Source organism: Dromiciops gliroides, chromosome 1 (assembly GCF_019393635.1).
Source record: "Dromiciops gliroides isolate mDroGli1 chromosome 1, mDroGli1.pri, whole genome shotgun sequence".
Taxonomy (NCBI): Eukaryota; Metazoa; Chordata; class Mammalia; order Microbiotheria; family Microbiotheriidae; genus Dromiciops; species Dromiciops gliroides.
Genome location: NC_057861.1, coordinates 596,491,341 through 596,511,890, shown reverse-complemented (window position 1 = coordinate 596,511,890; position 20,550 = coordinate 596,491,341). Strand labels below are relative to the sequence as shown.

General features: G+C 40.6%; 1 protein-coding gene across 1 annotated transcript in view; it reads right to left on the bottom strand.

Moving 5' to 3' along the window:
* Positions 1-20,550, bottom strand: part of LOC122738420 (ectonucleotide pyrophosphatase/phosphodiesterase family member 7-like) — a 50,945-nt gene that overhangs the window by 12,918 nt on the left and 17,477 nt on the right. The window contains exon 2 of the mRNA XM_043980467.1: positions 7,736-7,881. Coding sequence (XP_043836402.1) covers positions 7,736-7,881 — 146 coding nt within the window. The remainder of the gene's footprint in view (positions 1-7,735; positions 7,882-20,550) is intronic.

Below are 20,550 nucleotides of genomic sequence, written 5' to 3'. Positions count from 1 at the left end.
GACAGTGGTTACTTAAATTCTTTCTTTTGGGGACTTGAATGCTTTAGTTTTTATAACCTGCACTGGTATCACAGAAACTGCTTCCTGATCTTAGAATTTATATGGTGGTTTGAGTTTCTAAAGCCACCTAATGGGTAGTTTATTCATGCCAATTAGCAATAAGCATGGAAAATTACAATTGTTAATGGATAGTGTATTGTGACCTTCAATATAAATTACCTTTCCCTGGATGATGAAGACAACAACTATGATGATGATTACTAATGCTAGTTCTTGTTTTTCTTCTTTTTTTACCCCTCCTCCTCCTCCCCCCTTACCCTTGTTTCCTCCTCATTCTATTTCTCCTCTTCCTCCACCTCCTTTTGTACTGTTATTTTAAAATGAGTGTTCCTGATGTTTACTCCTAAACTCCAGCATTCTCTCCTGATAGAGTCAAATTATTCAGGAAGAATATATTAAGAGGATTCCATATTGGTTTTGTACTTTGTCTACCTCTTCTTTTCAGGGATCCGTAGCAATGCCTGCACTTCTATTTATATATGTATGTATGTATGTATGTCTGTCTGTCTAAGAACAGCTCAATAATGCAGAAATGAAGCCAATAGGGGTGTTATGGGCCCAGAGCACCCCAGAAGTTCTCTGGGGTACATCAAAGAACCTTCTCCTTAAGAAACTAATCCAAAGGACAGACATACCTAAAGAGATAAGTGGAACCTGATCACAGCTAGCTCAGGGACCCCCACCCTTCATTCTAGTCTCCCTCACCCCTGGGGAGATAAGTTTGGGTGTGGCTGCTGCCTTTGTGTCCTGAGGAGAGAAATGGCTTGAGAGATCTACAGCCACCCCTCACCCAACTCCTTCAGCCAGCACCAGTGAGGGATGGTCCTCCCTCACTAAGGGAACTTTCCACAGTCAGGTGGTCACCCCCATCAGAACTCTATAAAAGTACCTGCCATGGGGCAGCTAGGTGGCACAGTGGATAGAGCACCGGCCCTGGATTCAGTAGGACCTGAGTTCGAATCTGGCCTCAGACCCTTGTCACTTATTAGCTGTGTGACCCTGGGCAAGTCACTTAACCCCCATTGTCTCACCCCCCCCCAAGATGATGATGATGATGATGATAATAATAATAATAATAAAGTACCTGCCTGTCTCCTGCTTGAGGAGATTGGTATCTCAGACCCACGCTCTGTGCCATACCTTTCTCCCCATGAGAAGAAATCCAAGGATTTCTCTCTTAGTTTCCCTTCCCTTCCCCAGCCCCTAAATAAACTACTATCTTATTCTAATTGCTTTTCTGTGCAAGAGGGTGTAATTCTTTAAAGAGGAATTCCTAAGGACCCCAAACCCCCTACCCCATTTTCCCATGTCAGAGGTTAAATAACTTGCCTGGGATTACACAATTAATAAATGTCTGAAGTAGGATTTGAATTTAGGTCTCTTCTGACCCCAAGGCCAGTACTCCATTCACCACATCTAGCAGCCCCTCTTTCTGGAGTTGGCTCCATTTCAGCCTTCTCAAATTGGATGGGTAGCAGGAAATCTAAAGGATTGATTCCAAGATTGTTTTTTTTTTTAAATAGAGGTCAGCTCATTATTTTTAGTGCCTTTATTTTTCACAATAAGGAGAGGGCTTTAGCCAACATCGAGATGCATTATATAGGCATTAACATTCTTCCAAGCTGAAGCTGTTGGCACCTTCTTGCTTCCTGGTTCACTGAGTTAGGATGGGATTTTCTTGGAGATTTGGTTAGTACTAGGAAATGAAAATCTGGCTGTCAGACTTCACACATGATTCAAATCCCCCCTTGGTAGTAACTTAATGCCATCCTATTACTGATACTTATCAGCTATGATTCTATTACTTAGCTTATCCCTTCTGCCCTTTTCCCCTATTAACATTCCATATAAATCTTTTGGACACAGGTGAAACATTCCTTTATGTCTTTATGGTTTCTGAGTCTTACAGCCATGGCTGGATGAGTTTCTCTGAGGATCAGGAATTTAGAACTTTGTGAAACATCCCTGCCATGGATCAAATTCTTTTCATTGTGCCTTCATTTAAAGTCTGGGCCTGCTCCAAATGAAATGCTCTCATTCTTTGTACCTGACCATTAGTAAGGTCTTGCTGGAGCATAGATTCACTTGTAGACTATGAATGATGGGATGTCCACTCCTAAAGGCAGTCAGGGGATTCAATCATTATTTAAACTTCATCCACCACGGGCCTATCAATTACCAAACATCTTTATAGACTCCTGCAACATTAGTTTCATTGAGGGAAAATATTTCAGCCATATTAAAGTTTACTGCATCAGTCTCACAAAACTCCTTTGGAACAGACTCTGTGAAGGGATAGATTTCCTAATAGTAATGATGCAAACTACCCTCAGCCCAGCCATGGGGGTTGGGGGAAACTTGTCTGACAACATGGACATGCTCTCAAAAGCCAAATTGGGACATGCAGGTTCACTGTTCTGAGGAGATTGACTCAGGGCCACTAGTTCATGCTAATTGCAGCAGATTTTGCTTTCACTCCTGAGGGAACTGGTTGTGTGCCCTGGCTGTGTTGCAGGGTCCATAGACAGTTGAGCAAGATGTGACAATTTGACATTCACCTACCAAATGAATGGCATGTCATCAATCTGTTCTTCTCCTGCCAGATACTCTTTCTGCTCAGCCACTTCTTGTTATTATTTGTCCTTCTCTAAAAGGACCATGACATCAGGATGATATCATGACTTGCAGTAATTGGATTTAAGTGAGGGAGGGCTGTACAAAGTCACCAAAACCTCACTCCTCCAGAGCCATCTGGGTCCAGTGGCAAGATATACATCAGGATGACTGGAGATGGCCCCAGATGTTTAAGGCAATTGGGGTTAAGTGACTTGCCCAGGGTCACACAGCTAGTAAATATCTGAGGTGAGATTTGAACTCAGGCCCTCTTGACTCCAGGGCCAGCACTTTATCCCCTGGTCAACCTAGCTGCTCTGTACAACCACTTGAAAATTCAGCAAAGGGGAAGAAAGTTCAGTATGAGTGATGTGCAGAAGGAAAACAAAAAAAGCCCATTGGAGTTCCTCAAATGACAGTAAGACAAATACCATGAATAAGACAAATGACAGCAAAGGAATAATGCCAGAGTAAGAGAACAGAGAAGCCAAAGGATTTGAACCGTAAACTAAGGAAAAATATTGAAGTCTCACTTAAAAGTCCAGAGGGTTGAAGAATGCTAGAGCTGGAACGTGCTATCAGTCTTCTGGTCCCATCAGCTCATTTTATATATAAGGAAATGGAAGAAGAAAGGGATGAGGTATCTTACTTAAGGCCACAGAGTTTGTGAGAGTGGTAGTCAAGAACAGAATCTGGTTCTTCTGAGAATCTGCTTTTGATTCTACTTTAGCAACATCTCTCCTATACATCCTCATCTTCTGATGCTGCTACCACTCTGGGGCAGTACTTCATGCTTGGCCTTCTGGTTGGTCACCCTGCCTCAAGACTCTCCCTACTCCATTCCACCCTCCATTTGGTTGTAAAAGTGATCTTAAAGTTCAAGCCTGATTGTGTCATTCACCTATTGAGTAAAATCCAGTGGCTCTCTTTACCTCTGTTAATATGAATATATGAATCACCTCGATTTGATGGATGTACCTTCTTATCCAAAAGTATTTTTTATGAAAGCCTGGATTAATAGGATTAATTGGAACCAAAATGTCCTTCAACTGAACTCCAAATCTGAACCCAGATAGCTAGCAGATAAAAGACCCTATCTAGTGTAACGATTGGAGTGATGCCACCTGCTAGAGAGTAACTGTAGGAAAGCTCTGCCATGAGGAGAAGGCATCTGAGGGCAAGCCATGTGATCAGGTCCTTGGTGTCAGGAAGTGATGTTTGCTCGTGGGTGCTGTCTATCAAAGCTGCCAGCCAATTAGCTTGGAGATGTGTGTGTGTGTGTGTGTGTGTGTGTGTGTAATGTTCCCAGCTTCACAGGAGGCATTGGGTCCTTTTTGTTTCTGACCTTGCCATGGCAGGCTGGATAAAGGGATCTCTTAGAAATAGTTAGATTTTTGCCGTTCTCTCTTATCCTAATGCTCTTTAATAAATACTTAAACACATAAATACTCTTGCTAAAGCTTATAATTTATTGGCGACCAGTCATTAGATTTTAGATAGTATAGCTAGAATTTTAGCCACTTACACTAGTGACTTCTTTTCCCTCAGGACTTACTGTCCCTATCTTATGGTGACATCTGGGCATCCTCATCCTTGCCAAACCCCTTTTTTTTGAATCCTGTAATCTTATTTGGTATTTCCTCCATGTTTGTTATAACTGAAATTGTTAAACTGCTTTTGTTTCTGTATCATACTATTGAAACTGACAATGCCCTATTATCAGTGGACAAAAAACCATATGTACCCTCAGAAATGGGGAGTCCCTGAGCTCTCTTCTCAGGAGGGGAGTCTCCACATGATCATGTGTTATATATTTCTTCTTGGGACAAAATATTAAATTGGTATTATATTTTTTCTGTCTCTGTCTGATCTGGTTTGTAGAAGGACAGGTGTGGAGATCATGTTCTCTGATCTGGTTAGTACTCTGATTTGGGTTTTTGTAGGAGACAGGCAGATACAAAAAATAAAAACTATATTTTAATATTCAACACCTCCAAGATCAAATTTAAAATCTCTCTTTGGCTTTTAAAGCTCTTCATAATCTGGACCCTTTCTACCTTTCCAGTCTTCTTACAACTTACTCCCTTCCACTTTTTGATCTAGGGACACTGGCTTTTTTGCTATTCCTTTAACAAAACAATTGATCTTCCAACTCTGCTTTTTCACCAGCTATCTCTGACTCCTGGAATTCTCTCCCTTTTCTCTCAGCCTTCTCACTTCCTTCAAGTCTCAGTTAAACTCTTACTTCTGCAAGAAGCCTTTTCCTGTCCCCCTTAACACTAGTGACTTTTTTTCTGAGATTATCTATGATTTATCCTTTATACTATCTTGTTTTAAAATAGTTGTTTGCATATCGTCTTTCCTTTCTCTGTTAGATTGTGAGCTCCTTGAGGGTAGGGACAAGTTTACCTTTCTTTTTATCTCCAGAATTTAGCACAGTGCCTAGCATGTGGTAAGCACTTAATAAATGCTTGTTGCCTTGGTATTCACTGTATTACACCATGAAGAAAGCCCATCATGTCATATTTATAACTTTGGGACAGGGCCTGGGAAGTTCTTCCTGTGAAAAATGGTTAATCTACCAGATAACAGGCTAACAGGAAGTCAATTGTTAACCAGGTGTGTCTACTACCTGACTGGAGCCAGGAGATAGAGATAATCCCAGAGGACAGGATTATCCCCTCCACAAAGCCTGTAACTTTTGACCCCAGAGCTCAGGAAAACTATTCAGTATCCCTGCCCAAAACTGTAACTCTCTGGTTTCAAGTCCTGATCCCCCCTATAAAAGCTTTGCCTTCCCTTTGCCTTTTGAGGGAATGCTTTTGAACTTTTTTCCCTCCCTGAGAGGAGTGAGCAGTCTCTATTATGTCCCCCTTCCTAGCTGGCTACTTAAGGGACTTCAGGTAGTTTCTCTTTGGGTGAAATCTAGTACCCTTTCTGAGCTGAATTATCTTACTCTCAATGGGAGCATTATTTCATTTTGTATTGTCTGGTATATATTCTCCTATGCATACTGATATGGGTCTGGGGTACCTCAGAAGTTTTCTGAGGTAACTCAGAAAACTTTCTCCTTGAGAAGCTAAACTAAAGGACAGACAAACCTAAGAAGCAAGGGAGATAAGCAAAGCCTGCCTGGGGTAACTATCTGACAAGGGAAAGTTCCCCACCCCCCTAAAGAGAACTTTCCCTTGTCAGATGGTCACCCCATCTATTCTCTATAAAAGCTAAAAAAGGTGGAGGAGAAAGATGTATTAGAGAATGAAGTTGCTAAGCTATCTCCTCCCCTCCAGTTGAAGTCTTTGATTTCCCTCTTGGTCACTGTGAGGCAAAAAAAATCCTCTTCTCAATAATTCTAAGGAACTCAGCAGTGATGTGACAAAGGCTCTTTTATTTTCTTCTCATGAGAAGGAGGCACCCTAGTGTGCAGCTAGTGGGTGCAAAGAAAAGGGGCTCTCAGGCCCTGTTTTATACCCTAGTCCTTAACGCAAATGGAACCTCCCCTTTTTCATCAGTGGTCTGATTACTCAAGGGTTACAATCTACAAGCAAAAACTAGCTAATCGGAATGCAGTATTCCCATCCCTCTTCCTTATATGGGCATAATTCAGGAGTGTACCTTATTCTTCCTTTTATTGAGAATGGGGCTCCTTAAACCATGTGATTTGTTAGCCTGAGGGGGAGGAGGGGATCTGAGACCTTTGTCCTACAAACAGGTCAGGAGTATGCTTGATTGTTATATCCTCATTGAAAGGAGACAACTACCCATTTTCTCACAGTCACTTTCTCCAGTGTCCAAATAAAAGACCATTTTATTCTAATTGGATTGTGTTCAAGAGGTGTAATTCTTTAAAGAGGAATACCTAAGGACCCCCACACCTCTTTCCCCATGACACATACCTTCTTTGATTACTATTTTACTAGTATTTGAATAAATGGGCTTCTTTGCTATTTGCTATGTATGTTGATTGTGGTATTAGGTAGGAAAGGAGTCAAGCCTTGGATATAGAGCTGGGGTCCCACTTCTCCCCACAAAGCAATCAGAAGTTAGATAAAATCTGAGCATACAATCTAGACTAATAATATTTAAGGGAGGAGATAGATATACCTCTAGCCTAGTACCCCCTTTCTCTATGGAAAGCAGAGTGGTCTCTGGCCCCAATCTCTTGCTTCTCCTCTGGGAGGAGTGAAGGTCTCCTTTGGAGAAAGGTTGGTGGGGAAGAGAGGCTGGAGATAGCTATTCTACTTCTCTTTAAACCACATACAAGGACAACATCCTTGCTATATGTGGAGCTTCACTACACTTGTGGGACCCACATTCCACCCTCTTTCCTTACATATACAAATATATACAAATAATGTGAAGCTAAGTGTATTTCAGGAAAAGTCTAATGATCATATATATTAATAATATAATAATAATTTATATATATATAAATACATGCACACACATTTAAATATATATAAAATATATACACATACACATACATATACACACACCCAAACATATATATGTATTCCTCCTCCCTCCTTCCAGATTCTAAGATTCACAGTTAAAGCCCTTTGAGGTCAGGAACCATGTCTTATTCATATTTATAGTTCCTTCATTAGGTAGGTCAGGGCCTTGTCCATAGTAGGTACTCAATAAGTATTTGTTGATTTGCATAGGATAAATTAGTTCCTTTTTGTTTGTTTGTTTGTTTGTTTGTTTTTTTGGTGGGGGCAATGAGGGTTAAGTTACTTGCCCAGGGTCACACAGCTCGTAAGTATCAAGTGTCTGAGGCCGGATTGATAAATTAGTTTCAGAATGCTCCAGTCATATTGAAGTCTAGTCTTTGGGTCCACTGAATGAAGTGAGGTCAGTGATGGGAGGCAAGGTTCACTAGGCTATTCCTCAAAACTGGGATTTATTCCTGGGATTGTGGGTCAAAATGGAGTCAATCCCAAGGGAACAGGGACATAATAGATTGTCCTCAATGGCTGCTCCCTCAACCAGTTCCCTTTTCTGTTAGCCACAGACATAAGAGGTGAGCTATCTGGCAGTTCCCAAGAGACTCAGACAGTACCTGCCTCTGGGCAGTGATCCAGAGAGGCAGCACGCCATTGTCCCACCACTCCGATTTTTTCTGTGTGTCTTTGAAGGTGTACTTCCAGAGCGTCTCTGTGTTAAACATCATGTTGTGAATGACTCCATGATCTTCGATCCATCGACCTGGTGAATGAAGGAGTGAAAGTATTGGGATGCTGCAGAGGGATGAATATGCATCATGGGGGGGTGGTGGTGGTGGTGAGACTGCAGGGAATTAAGCTCTCTGACTGCAAAAAGACTAGCAAGCATTTATTAAGCACTTACTATGTGCCAGACACTATGCTATGTACTAGGGATACAAAGGCAAATTGACCCAATGCATAGGAAGCTTTTTCCTAGGCCAGGAATTCTTAACCTGGGGTCCACAGAACCACATGGGGTTTCTGGAAAGATTTCAGTGGGCCTATGGGAAAGAAATGGGGACGGGGAAAGAAATTCAATCATTATTTTCACTAACTTCTAACTGAAATTTAGCCTCTCCTTCACATATTTGAAAGCATTCTGAAAAGGGATCCTTTAGGTATCATCAGAGTCCCATGGGGTCTATGACATGCAGAGAGGTTAAGAACCTCTGGTCTAGGCCTTAATATTTTGTAGATAGTAGAGATATTTATTCTCAGTCTCTGTCTTTTCTATTGCCCATCTCTAGTCATCCATGTCCTTGATGCCTTTTTATAGCACTTTACACACAAATCACCTATGTACTGGGGGTAGGGAAAAAGTGAGATGGTCCCTGTTCTTTTCTATTGGGTGGATACCACATGTCCATAGATCCATGCACATATGAAATATGAAGTAATTTGGAGGAGAACCACTAACAGGCGAATCAGGAAAGGCCTTTTGAGGGAAGTGACATATGAGTTGAGAGCGGAAGAGAACCAAAGGTTTTGTACGAGCTGGAGGTGAGGAAGAAGAGCATTGTAGGCTTTCAGAAGAACCTGTGAAAAGGCATGGAGTTAGAAGATGGATGCTGCATTGAAAGGATGGGAAGTAGGCCAGTTTGGCTGGAATACGGAGCTAGAGCCAGATTGTGATGGGTTTCAAATGCCAAACAATGGAGTTTGTATTTTATCTCAGAAGATGGGTATTACATATAGTATTTATATAGTATTGTCTGAAGATGGATAGAGATGGGAACACAGGGGACATTACTAGAGACTGGCATCCCTTCTTTCCTAGGTATCCTTCCTGAGGAGGGAGATTGTGTTTTCCAGAGAAGGAAATTGAAGCATCCTGGAATAAATCTTCCTAATCAATTCAGCTTTGAAGTTAGTGACATGTTGACTTTGAGGTGCTGTTGTGGACATTTAGGAGTTAAGATTAACTTACTCTATTGGCCTATCCACTTCAAGACTCTTTCCACTTCATTTTATCTTCTAAACAGCTGCCAGAATGATTTTCTTAAAGTGTCAATCTGATGATGTCCACTCCTACTTGATAAACTCCAGTGGATTCCGGGAACAGTTAGGTGGTACAGTGGATAGAGTGCCAGGCCTGGAGTCAGGAAGACATCTTCCAAAGTTCAAACCTGACCTCAGACACTTACTAGCAGTGTGACCCTGTTTGCCTCAGTTTCCTCATCTGTAAAATGAGATAGAGAAGGAAATGACAAGCCACTCTAATCTCTTTGCCACAAAACCCCTAAATGGGGTGAAGAGGAGTCAGATATAACTGAACAAGAAGCGGCTCTTTAGTAATGAGGAAATACAAACTGCTTTGTTTGATATTTAAAGCCTTTCATAACTTGGCCCTAACATACCTTTCCAGTTTTAGTACATATTATTTTATTCCCTGACACATTTCCCATGGTTCTTCATACACGGCATTTTGTTTCCTTTCTCTCTGGTTGTCCTCCAGACTCAGAATGCACTCTCTCCTCACCTCCACTTCATAGATTCCTTAGTGTCTGTCAATACTCAGAGTTTCCTTTTCTTTCCTTTTCTTTCCTATTTCATTTCATTTCTTTCTTTCTTTTTTTGCAGGACAGTGAGGGTTAAGTGACTTGCCCAGGGTCACACAGCTAGTAAGTGTCAAGTGTCTGAAGCCAGATTTGAGCTCAGGTTCTCCTGAATCCAGGGCTGGTGCTTTATCCCCGCACCAGCTAGCTGCCCCTCCTTCAACACTCAGTTTAAGCACCATCACCTCCTTTAAGCCTTTCTTGATCCTCTCCAGCTATTTGCGTTCTTTTACTTGTATATGTGCATGTTTTCTTCCCAGAAAGAATGTAAACTTCATGAGGGCAGGGACTTTTAAAACTTTTCTTTTGTATCCCCATCACCTAGCACAGTGCTTGTAGGCACTTAATAACATATGCTTATTGATTATCGATTGAACTATTCTTTGATAAAACAATAACCCTACCATCAAAAAAAGGTGAAAGATAGTGAAAAATAATTTAAACAGGAATATTAGGTGTGCACAGGCCTTCTTATAAACCTGCCTTGGCTTCATTTTTTTTCAATTCTGTCTGAAAATTTATTTCTTGGTCTTCAAAGTTGGGAAGATTACATTTAATTTTTAGCAAAGAAAAACATCTTTTGTGGAGATCTCCATCTTTTGACGTTTTAGAAAACAGATGCATTTCTTTCTTTCTTTTTTTTTGGTGAGGCAATTGGGGTTAAGTGACTTGCCCAGGGTCACACAGCTAGTAAGTGTTAAGTGTCTGAGGCAGGATTTGAACTCATGTCCTCCTGAATCCAGGGCCGGTGCTCTATTCACTGTGCCACCTAGCTGCCCCAGATGCATTTCTTTTAAATTATTACTAGAATTCTGTAACCAACACAGCAGATAATGTAAGAAGTTTGACTTTACTATGCCTCTGTTATTTACTCAGATTCACAGCACCAGTCAACAGGTATGAGTTTACATATTGCCACTTTGTCCTTTCAGAAAATATCCAAAGGTCAGTAATGCATCCACCCAGAATGACCTGGGAGAACTTCTCTAGAACATGGCTTCTTAAACTTTTTCCACTCATGACCCCTTTTTGCCCAAGAAAGTTTTAGATGAACCTGGGTCTATAGGTATGTAAAATAGGTATACATAACCTTTTTTTTTTCTTTTTCTTTTTCTTTTTTTCTTGCAGGGCGATGAGGGTTAAGTGACTTGCCCAGGGTCACACAGCTAGTAAGTGTCAAATGTATGAGGTCATATTTGAACTCAGGTCATCCTGAATCCAGGGCCAGTGCTTTATCCTTTGCGCCACCTAGCTGCCCCAGTATACATAACTTTTTACTGCTGCCAAATTTTTTGTGCTCCCCACATTCAGTTATGCAATCCTCAGATGGAGTTGTGACCAACAGTTTAAGAAGTTAGGCTCTAGATGAACAATTTAGGCCTCAGGAACAGATTTCTAGTTCTCTTACTAAAAATGTGGGTACAAGTGTGGACATACCCCTCTGACTTCACCTTTTCTCCTCATTTTTGTGGTTGTTATTTTTCAGTCCCAATTTGATTACCAGTTAGCTGTATGAACGTGGACAGGAGCTGTGCTTTCTTTATGTCTAGTGCCCATCATCTATAAAGCATAGGTGTTGCACTGAGTTATCTTTAAGAGCCCTTCCATCTCTTAATACACTCTGACTCTATGACTTCTCCCTTTCTTTTTTAGATGGTAAAATAAATTGAGACAGTGTGGTATTTATGGGGTATAAAATGATGGCCTTGGAGCTAAGAAGACCTATGTTCTAGGCCTGTCTCTGACACACAGTAGCCTGTCAATTCCCTAGGCTACTTTATTACATTATGTATATGTTACTGATCTTTGTTGTTGGAAAGAGTCTTTAAACTCCACTGAATAAGTAATTAAATAAAGTAGCACCTTTAAGACTCTCCCAGTATTCCTCATTCTGGCTGAATAGACAAATGGCTATTCTCAAAACTAGCTGCTAAGACCTGGAATAGGGGTTCTTGCTTCTACAAACTTGTATCTCTTTTTTAAAAACAATATTTTTCTTTTAGAAAATATTGTGACTGGGGCAGCTGTGTGGTGCAGTGGCTAGAGCACTGGCCCTGGAGTCAGGAGGACCTGAGTTCAAATCTGGCCTCAGACACTTGACACTTACTAGCTGTGTGACCCTGGGCAAGTCACTTAACCCCAATTGCCTCACCAAAAAAAAATATTGTGACTGTAATCATCAACAAACTGATTATATCTATACCATCTATGTCTAATTTATATTTACATCTACATCTAAGCCTATACCTACTTCTCTATCTCTATCTTGATCTCATCCAATATGTTATAAGAGAGGGCTTTTATTTGGAGGCTGAGAGTTGGTGAGTTAGTGGGGTGAGTGTTATCTATGCCAGAGGAAAAAAGAGCAAAAATATAACATTTAAAAAAAATGCACAGAGAAAAACAAAAGGAAGTGCAGAGGGGGTGTAAACAGAGAGCACTTTTGTGACCACCTTGTTTCTTTAAAAGGAGCCCCAGATTCCTGCTGTCTTCACCATTCTCTGTGGCTTTGGTGAATAAACCTGATGAGGGTGAGTGGCTGCAGAGTGCTTTGGGAGGGTGGAGGATGGGGTCAGAAATCACAGGAAGATAGAGTCTCTAAGTGCACAGATTTTGCTGTCATCTTAAATGCCTTTCAAATGGAGACTGTGAGGTTAAGTGCCAACAAGGATTTACTATGATGAGAGGGTTTAGGAAAGGCTATTTCATCTAAAATATATTTATATAACTACTCATTTGTCAAGGGATTAAATGTCTATACCACCTTTGCCTGAAAAGTGTGAAACCTGGAGCTCTTCAGCCTTAGGGGTAAAAAGCCCAAAGGCAGGTATCGGGCATCTATTTTAGAACAACATCCTCATTCTTAGCTGTCTGTCTTTCTGATCAGCATCAGAATTGGTGTTTTGGATGTTTTAGTCCCAATAGGACTAGAGGGACCTGGGGATTCCACTTCGCATTTACCCAGATTTGGCCTTGTAGTTTTTTGTTTTGTTTTGTTTTGTTTTTTTTTTTTTGTGGGGCAATGGGGGTTAAGTGACTTGCCCAGGGCCACACAGCTAGTAAGTGTCAAATGTCTGAAGCCGAATTTGAACTCAGGTCTTCCTGAATCCAGAGCTGGTGCTTTATCCACTGTGCCATCTAGCTGCCACCCCTTGGCCTTGTGTTTTAATGGAAAGAGCTCTGCATTTGGAATCAGAAGACCTGGTTCTGTATGCCATCTATGCCACTTAATACTGCACCCAGCAGGGTCCAACCATGCTACTTCCCTACTCAATAAACTCCCTATTGCCTCCAAGAGCAAATAGAAATTCCTGTTTGATATTTAAAGCCCTTCACATCCTGGCTCCAACCTATCCTTACAACCTTATTATGCAGTACTTTCCTTCATTTGTTCTTCAGTCTGATCCAACAGCTTTCTTATTGCTCCTCATATGGGGCACTCCATTTCTCACCTCTGTTGGCTGAAATCCGTGCCAGGAATGGACTCTGTTCTCATCTTTGACTTGTAGAATCCCTAATTTCTTTTAAGTCTCAGCTTATGTCACCTTCTCCATGAGGCCTTTCCTGATTCTCACAGATGCTAGTGCTCTCCCCCATCACTTTGTATCTTTTTTTTTCCTCACATATATGCATTTCTTTTTCCCGGGAAAGATTGTAGGCTTCTTGAGGGCAGGGAGTGCTTCATTTTTGTTTTTGCATTCCTCTCTTCTCGTACAGTGCCTGGCACATAGAAGGAGCTTAATCAATGCTTATCGAATGATTGATCAATACTCAGCTCTCCTTACTTATGACATGTGTGACTGGGCCAAGTTATTTAACCTCTCCCACCTCATTTCCTCATCTGTAAAATGAAGGGCTTGGATTAGTTGGCTTCAATGTGCTAGGCATTTACCCTCACAGGGCCTCAGTTTGTTTTTTTTTTTTGTAAAACTAGGGGGATCAACTGGATGATTTTTTTTGTTTTATTTTTGTGGGGCAATGAGGGTTAAGTGACATGCCCAGGGTCACACAGCTAGTAAATGTCAAGTGTCTGAGGTTGGATTTGAACTCAGGTCCTCCTGAACCCAGGGCTGGTGCTTTACTCACTGCACCACCTAGCTGCCCCCAGCTGGATGATTTTGAAGGTTCTTTCTAGGTCTGGCAACTTGTGATTTGGGGAAATGAAAATCACTAAGATTTATGAAGACATGACCTGAGGTATATAGTTTGGCTTATGATTTTGAGGAATGGCTGATTAATACCTTAAGTGTAGAAAGGAAGAAACTGTAGCAGGAATAATATACCTAGAATCATATGGTTTTAGAACTGGAGGGGACCTTGGGGACCAGTGAGTCCAAACCCCCCCCCCCCCATATTTCAGATGAAGAGACTGAGCCCCAGTGAAATGAAGTGACTTGTCCAGAGGCACACAGAGAGTGGCTTACTTGAAGCCTGAACCCAGGTTTCTGTGTATATATGATGCATGACAATATACTATTTCTATTGAAATCTCCATGCCTACTCTTAGGATACATGGCAGGTTGCTAGGCATGATGCTTGTAGGAGTTATTGCAGTTTTCTTTTCTTTATCGTGATGTTTGTGCAGTTTATTCCTTGGAGAATAAGGAGGAAAATCCTTTATCCTAGTAGCAACTTTGAGCTCCTGCTCTCTCTTCCTTTCTCCCTTCCAAGGCCTAGGGCAAGCCCCTGTGATGTGAATTCAGTTAAGTGACATGAGTATTAACCCAGAGGCTGAACAGAAAAGAAGGTTTCATGGAGCAAATTGGATGATTCTTTAAAATTGCTGACATCCCTTTTGATTGTCCTACTTTCCTCTGGGGTGCTAGATTTTAAGTCACTTTGAGTTGCTACCCCCGTGATTTAGACCTATTTTTCTAGAGGAAAGAGTTCAGGGCAGTCCTTGACATGTATCGGAGGCACAGATAATCCTATCACACACCTGCCAGATCATATATGATCCTGAGTGACTGTGCCTCTAACTCCCCGGGGTAAGCTTATGTTGACAGGGAAGGAGAGACATGGGTAAGGGAATATAAAGGCACAATTGTAGCATTTTGTATTTAGATACTGAGGGTTTAGGTAAATTGTTGAGTATTTTTTTATGATAAACATTTTTATTTAAAGTTATGAGTTCCAAATTCTATCCCTCCTTTTCTCTGTCCCTGCCCCACTCCTTGAGGCAATGAGCAATCAGATAGAGGTTTGTATAGTATTTTTTTTTTTTTGGTGAGGCAATTGGGGTTAAGTGACTTGCCCAGGGTCATACAGCTAGTAAGTGTGTAAAGTGTCTGAGGCCGGATTTGAACTCAGGTCCTCCTGAATCCAAGGCCAGTGCTCTATCCACTGTGCCACCTAGCTGCCCCTGTATATTATTTTAAAAAATCCTTTTTCTGTGCTTATTTGCTTCATCTTTGAATAGCCAATGGTGATGATATCCTGAAAATATAAAAAAAAAAATCTCTATGGGATACTGTGCAGGGTGTTGTCTGAGGGAATCACTAAATGGGGGCAGGATGATCTAGTAGGGAGGCAGCTAGATGGCTCAGTGGATAAAGCACCAACCCTGGATTCAGGGGGACCTGAGTTCAAATCTGACCTCAGACACTTGACACTGTCTGACCCTGGGCAAGTCACTTAACCCTCATTGTCCCCCCCGCCCCCCAAAAAAGGATGATCTAGTAGAAACAACTGGGCAGTGTGGGTTTTTTTTTTTTTTAAAGCAAAGAAAAGAGTTGTGGATCTCATGGAATTTTAAGTAATTAGAAAGGCATTTTCATCTTGAGTATAGGCATCCTTAAATGTTCTAGTGTGATTATGAGCTTAGTAAAAATTTGGGGATATAGAGTTAAGAGTTCTTAACCTTTATTATTTTTAAAATTGTTATTTTGACAAATGTATTTCAATATAATTGATTTCTTTTGTAATCCTATTCATTTAAAAGCATTATTTAGAGGTATGCAGAGGCTTCACTAGACTTCCAAATGTGTATGTAATAATGGTGATGATAATGATGATTAAAAAAAAAAAGTTAAGAATCTCTCATCTAGAAGCTGAGATCTATATTTTTATCTTGGACTTTGCACTGACTTGCTGTGTGACCTGGGACTAATACTTTAATCTCTCTGAGTATTAGTTTTCTCAAGGGTAAAGTGAAGGAACTGTGAAGCTTGTTTCATATACTTCATAGCATTAGTAGAGGAATAGGTATTGGACCTGTGATTTCACTGGTATAGAGAACTCTCTTGTGAGAAAACTCCCTCTATCAATGTTGGTTAGCACCTTCACCCATCTGTCTGTCTGTGTGTCTGTCTCTCTATCTATCTAATCTTTGTGAGGCAACTGGGGTTAAATGACTTGCCCAGGGTCATATAGATAGTATGTGTCGAGTGCCTGAGGTTGGATTTGAACTCAGGTCCTCCTGACTCCAAGGCTGGTGTGCTATCCACTGTACCTGCCTAGCTACCCCAACACGGCACCTTTCTTCTACTTAAGAGTCTTAAAAGCTTCCTAAAGCATTGTGATGTTAAGTCATTTGCTCAGGACCACACAGCCAGTATTTGTCAAAGGTAGAACTTGAACCTAGGTTTTTCTGGTTCCAAAGTCATCTTCTTCTAAGCCACCCTATCTGTATAGCATTGGTAGGAGGAAAAAATGAAATCATATATAAAGATAGTTTGAGAGTAGGAGCATTACCAAAACACAAGATATTATTTTTATAATCTTTCAGACTGGTATTATACTTTGTGGGTAAAAGCCAAAATGAAACAAAAACAAGTGGAACCTAAAGGATCATTGCCAGAATCACTCTTGAAATACAAAAAGAGACTTCTAGGTTTATGATGACAATGAACATGATCATTAATAACTATATTAATTTAGATAGGATATCAGGATCTTGTGAGACAAGCCATGAGTATGACTACTCCACATTCATAGGTGAGGAAATGGAGGCTTGCAAGGGGTAAGTGAAGCACTTAGGGTCACGCAACAAGTACATGTTGTAGTTGGTTCTCATATCCAGGTATTTTGACTCCTAGAGCAGTTCTTTTTATTACACTATCCTACCTCTCACATATCTCTTGTATGTGGGGAGGGGCATCATCCTGAGTTATACAGAGGGTATATGTGCAGTATAAAGAGGCTTTTTTTTTGTGTGTGAAGCAATTGGGGTTAAGTGACTTGCCCAGGGTCACACAGCTAGTAAGTGTCAAGTGTCTGAGGCTGGATTTGAACTCAGGTCCTCCTGAATCCAGGGCCGGTGCTCTATCCACTGCGCCACCTAGCTGCCTCTAAAGAGGTTTTTCAATCAGTTGGTTGAAGATTTGGGACTGGCACTCCTAACTTGAGCCACTATACTCTACCATATTAGTTTCAGAAGACTTCATTTTTTTCCCCTTGTGGCATAGTAATATCTGTGCAGGGAGTGGCACTAGGGTATAGTGGATAGGGTAAGAGTCAGGAAGACCTTGATATAGATCCCTCTTCTGACACTAGCTTTGTGACCCTGGGTAAGTCACTCAACATCTCTGAACTCCATTTTCTTATCTAGAAAATGAATACCCACCTTACAGGGCTGTTGTAAAGATCTAATGATACAATATTTGTAAATTACTTTGGGGGGCAGCTAGGTGGTGCAGTGGATAAAGCACTGGCCCTGGATTCAGGAGTACCTGAGTTCAAATCCGGCCTCAGACACTTGACACTTACTAGCTGTGTGACCCTGGGCAAGTCTCTTAACTCCCATTGCCCAACCAAAAAAAAAAAAATCTGGGGCGGCTAGGTGGCACAGTGGATAAAACACCGGCTCTGGATTCAGGAGGACCTGAGTTCAAATCCAGCCTCAGACACTTAACACTTACTAGCTGTGTGACCCTGGGCAAGTCACTTAACCCCAATTGCCTCACTAAAAATAAAAAAAAAATTACTTTGCAATTTTAGAAATGCCATATAAACATGAGATAACAATATTACTTAATGAGTGATGAAATAAATAATGGTCCAAATCCAATGCTTTAAAATGTTCTTCCCAGCATTTAGAGTGCCTTTTTCCTTCTAAGCATATACTTCAAGAAAACCAGAGATAGAAAGACACTTCCTACCTACCTAAAATATTCATAGTTACAGCTTTTTTACGGTAGCAAAAAACTGGAAATAAAGTTGATGTCCATTGACTGGGGAAATGATTAAAGAAATTGAAGTATGTGAATATAATGGAAAATATTGGTGCCACAAGAAACAACAAATATGAGGAATTCAGAGAAGCGTGGGAAGACGTGATCTGCTATAGAGTGAAACAGGCACAAGGAAGAAAACAACATACACAATGATTATAAGAATATAAATGGAAAGAACAGAAAACGAAAATTAGATACTCTGTCATGTAATGATCACGCTGCACCCTGAGGAAGAGTTGAGAAAATGTACATTTCCTCCTTCTTTGAAGAGGTAGACGCCATGGGTATTGGATACCACATATATTGGCAGACTTGGTTGACTTATCGGCTAGTTTTGTCAAACTGTTTTTTATTTTTCTTTCTTTAAGAGTCTTTCTTATGGGGGTAGCTTGCCTTGGAAGATATATATATATATGTATATATATATATATATATGTATATATATATATATATATATATGGAAGTGAAGATGATTTGAAAATAGAGGATACTAATTAAAATAAGAGAGCATTAAAAATATGGTGGACTGTGTCCTTTAGCCCAGGAATTCTTAACCTTTTGTGTGTCATGGGACTTCATTGGCAGTCTGGTAAAGTCAATGGACTCTTCTTAGAATAATTTTAAAAAATGTATTAAAAGTTCATAAGATGGGGCAGCTAGGTGGTGCAGTGGATAAAGCATCAGCCCTGGATTCAGGAGGACCTGAGTTCAAATCCAGCCTTAGACACTTGACACTTACTAGCTGTGTGACCCTGGGCAAGTCACTTAACCATCATTGCCCCGCCCAAAAAAAAAAAAGAAAAGAAAAAAGTAAGTATATAAGATAAAAAAAAGTATGTAAGATTACAAAGGAAACCAATTATACTGAAACCCAGTGATCAAAATATTTTTTTAAAAGTGCATTCATTCCAGGTTAAAAACCTTGTAAGTAGCAGAAGAAAAATGCAATCCTTGGGGAGAAGGAGGGGATTTTCTCTATATCATTTCTCCCATTAGTCATGGCATCTAGTAGTAGAGCTATTGGCCCAAAAGGAGATACCCCTATTAGTTGGAGACACTTTTGGGCAAATTCGAGAGATGAGACACATGCCATGTAGACATGGATACGAAGAGGGAGTGTTCAGGAAGGTATCAGGAGTGGGGCCTAGGATAGCAGAAAAGAGCCAGCTATGGATCCAAGAGGGAGTTGGCCCCAGCAATTGAGAGTTGAACTTTCGTGCCCTCAAGGAGATTACATTCATTTTGGGGGTGTATATATATGGGCACACACAAATGTGTATAGATAAAGTAAATATAAGGTAATTGGAGCAGGGAGGGTAATTAGATCTTTGGTAACTTTGGAGAGAGCACTTTCAGTTGAATGATGAAGTCATAAGCCAGATTGAAAGGGTTGAAAAATGAGCGAGAGGAGAAGTAGAGTCAGTGAGTGAATAAACTTTTTTCTAGGAGTTTGACTAAGAAAGGGAGATGAGAAATAGGATAGAGCTTGAATAGTTTGAGAGTGTGATAGTATCTAGAGAAGGATTTAAAATTAAAAAAATTTTTTTGACTGAACTGCATTTATTTTTTCTTTCCTTTTGAATTTAACAAAATGCTAACAAAATAAACATTGCAATATACAAATAAAAAAGAGGATTCAATATATAACTGTAAACTTTAAGATTGGGAATGGTCTCATTCTTTGTTTTTCTACCCCCAGTGCCTAGCATAGTGCACACAGAAGGCATTTATTAAATGATTGTTGGTTGATTGAATTACTAGTGCAGAAGTGTTGATATTTAAAAGTCAAAACAGGCCAATAGAGTCTAAGATCAGACAAGAACCTAAAAAGCTGTATGTCCAAATAGGTTTGAGTTCACTTGAGAAGTCTATTTTCAGATATGACTCATTCATTGTGGTAACTTTGGTTCTTTTTTGTGGGGGCTAACCTTATACTTCCTTATCTTCTGAATGAGCTTCAGGGAGCACAGATGGCTCTGTGTTGTTGTAGTCTGGTCAGTGGTTGAGTCTGTGTGGTTGATGCATAAAGCAGCATCCTTCTAAACTGGCAAAGGTCTATTGTAGCCTTTCTCATCCCGTCTCTTTCTTTTTTGGCTTTCTGAGAAAACGTAGCTATCTCCCTACTCACGATAAGCTAGTGAATTGGACATCATCTTCCTGATGTCACGGTCCTCTTTGAGAACAAAGGACAAACAATAAGCTAATAGTGGTTGGGGGCTGTACACAGCTTGTGCTTGTTCAGAAGAATAAGATGGGCAAGGCTAGTCACTAACTCTTGGATGCACAAGGATGCTGGCAAAGTTATTGTATTGAACGAGTCCAGATGGAAATGTGCCTTTTTAGAGGCGCTCAAACCTGCTTGGACATCTGGTTTCTTGGATTCTTGTCTGACCTTAGGCCATGTATTTCATTTTGCCATTTGGATCCTGACATGGTTGTGTTGCTGAGCTGCACTTTTGGATCCTGGACCCATCTTCTGCCTCTGGCCCCTGCTTGCTTGTTACCTTGTGCTAATTACATTGATAACTGACCCTTTTGGCTTGTGGTGTTCATGTTCCAAACTATTTTAATGATGTAGCTTGAAGATGGGCCAATAGGATTATAGAGGGCTATAAGGTCTTTCAGAGATCAGCTAGTCTACTTCTATTCCACCACACCCTC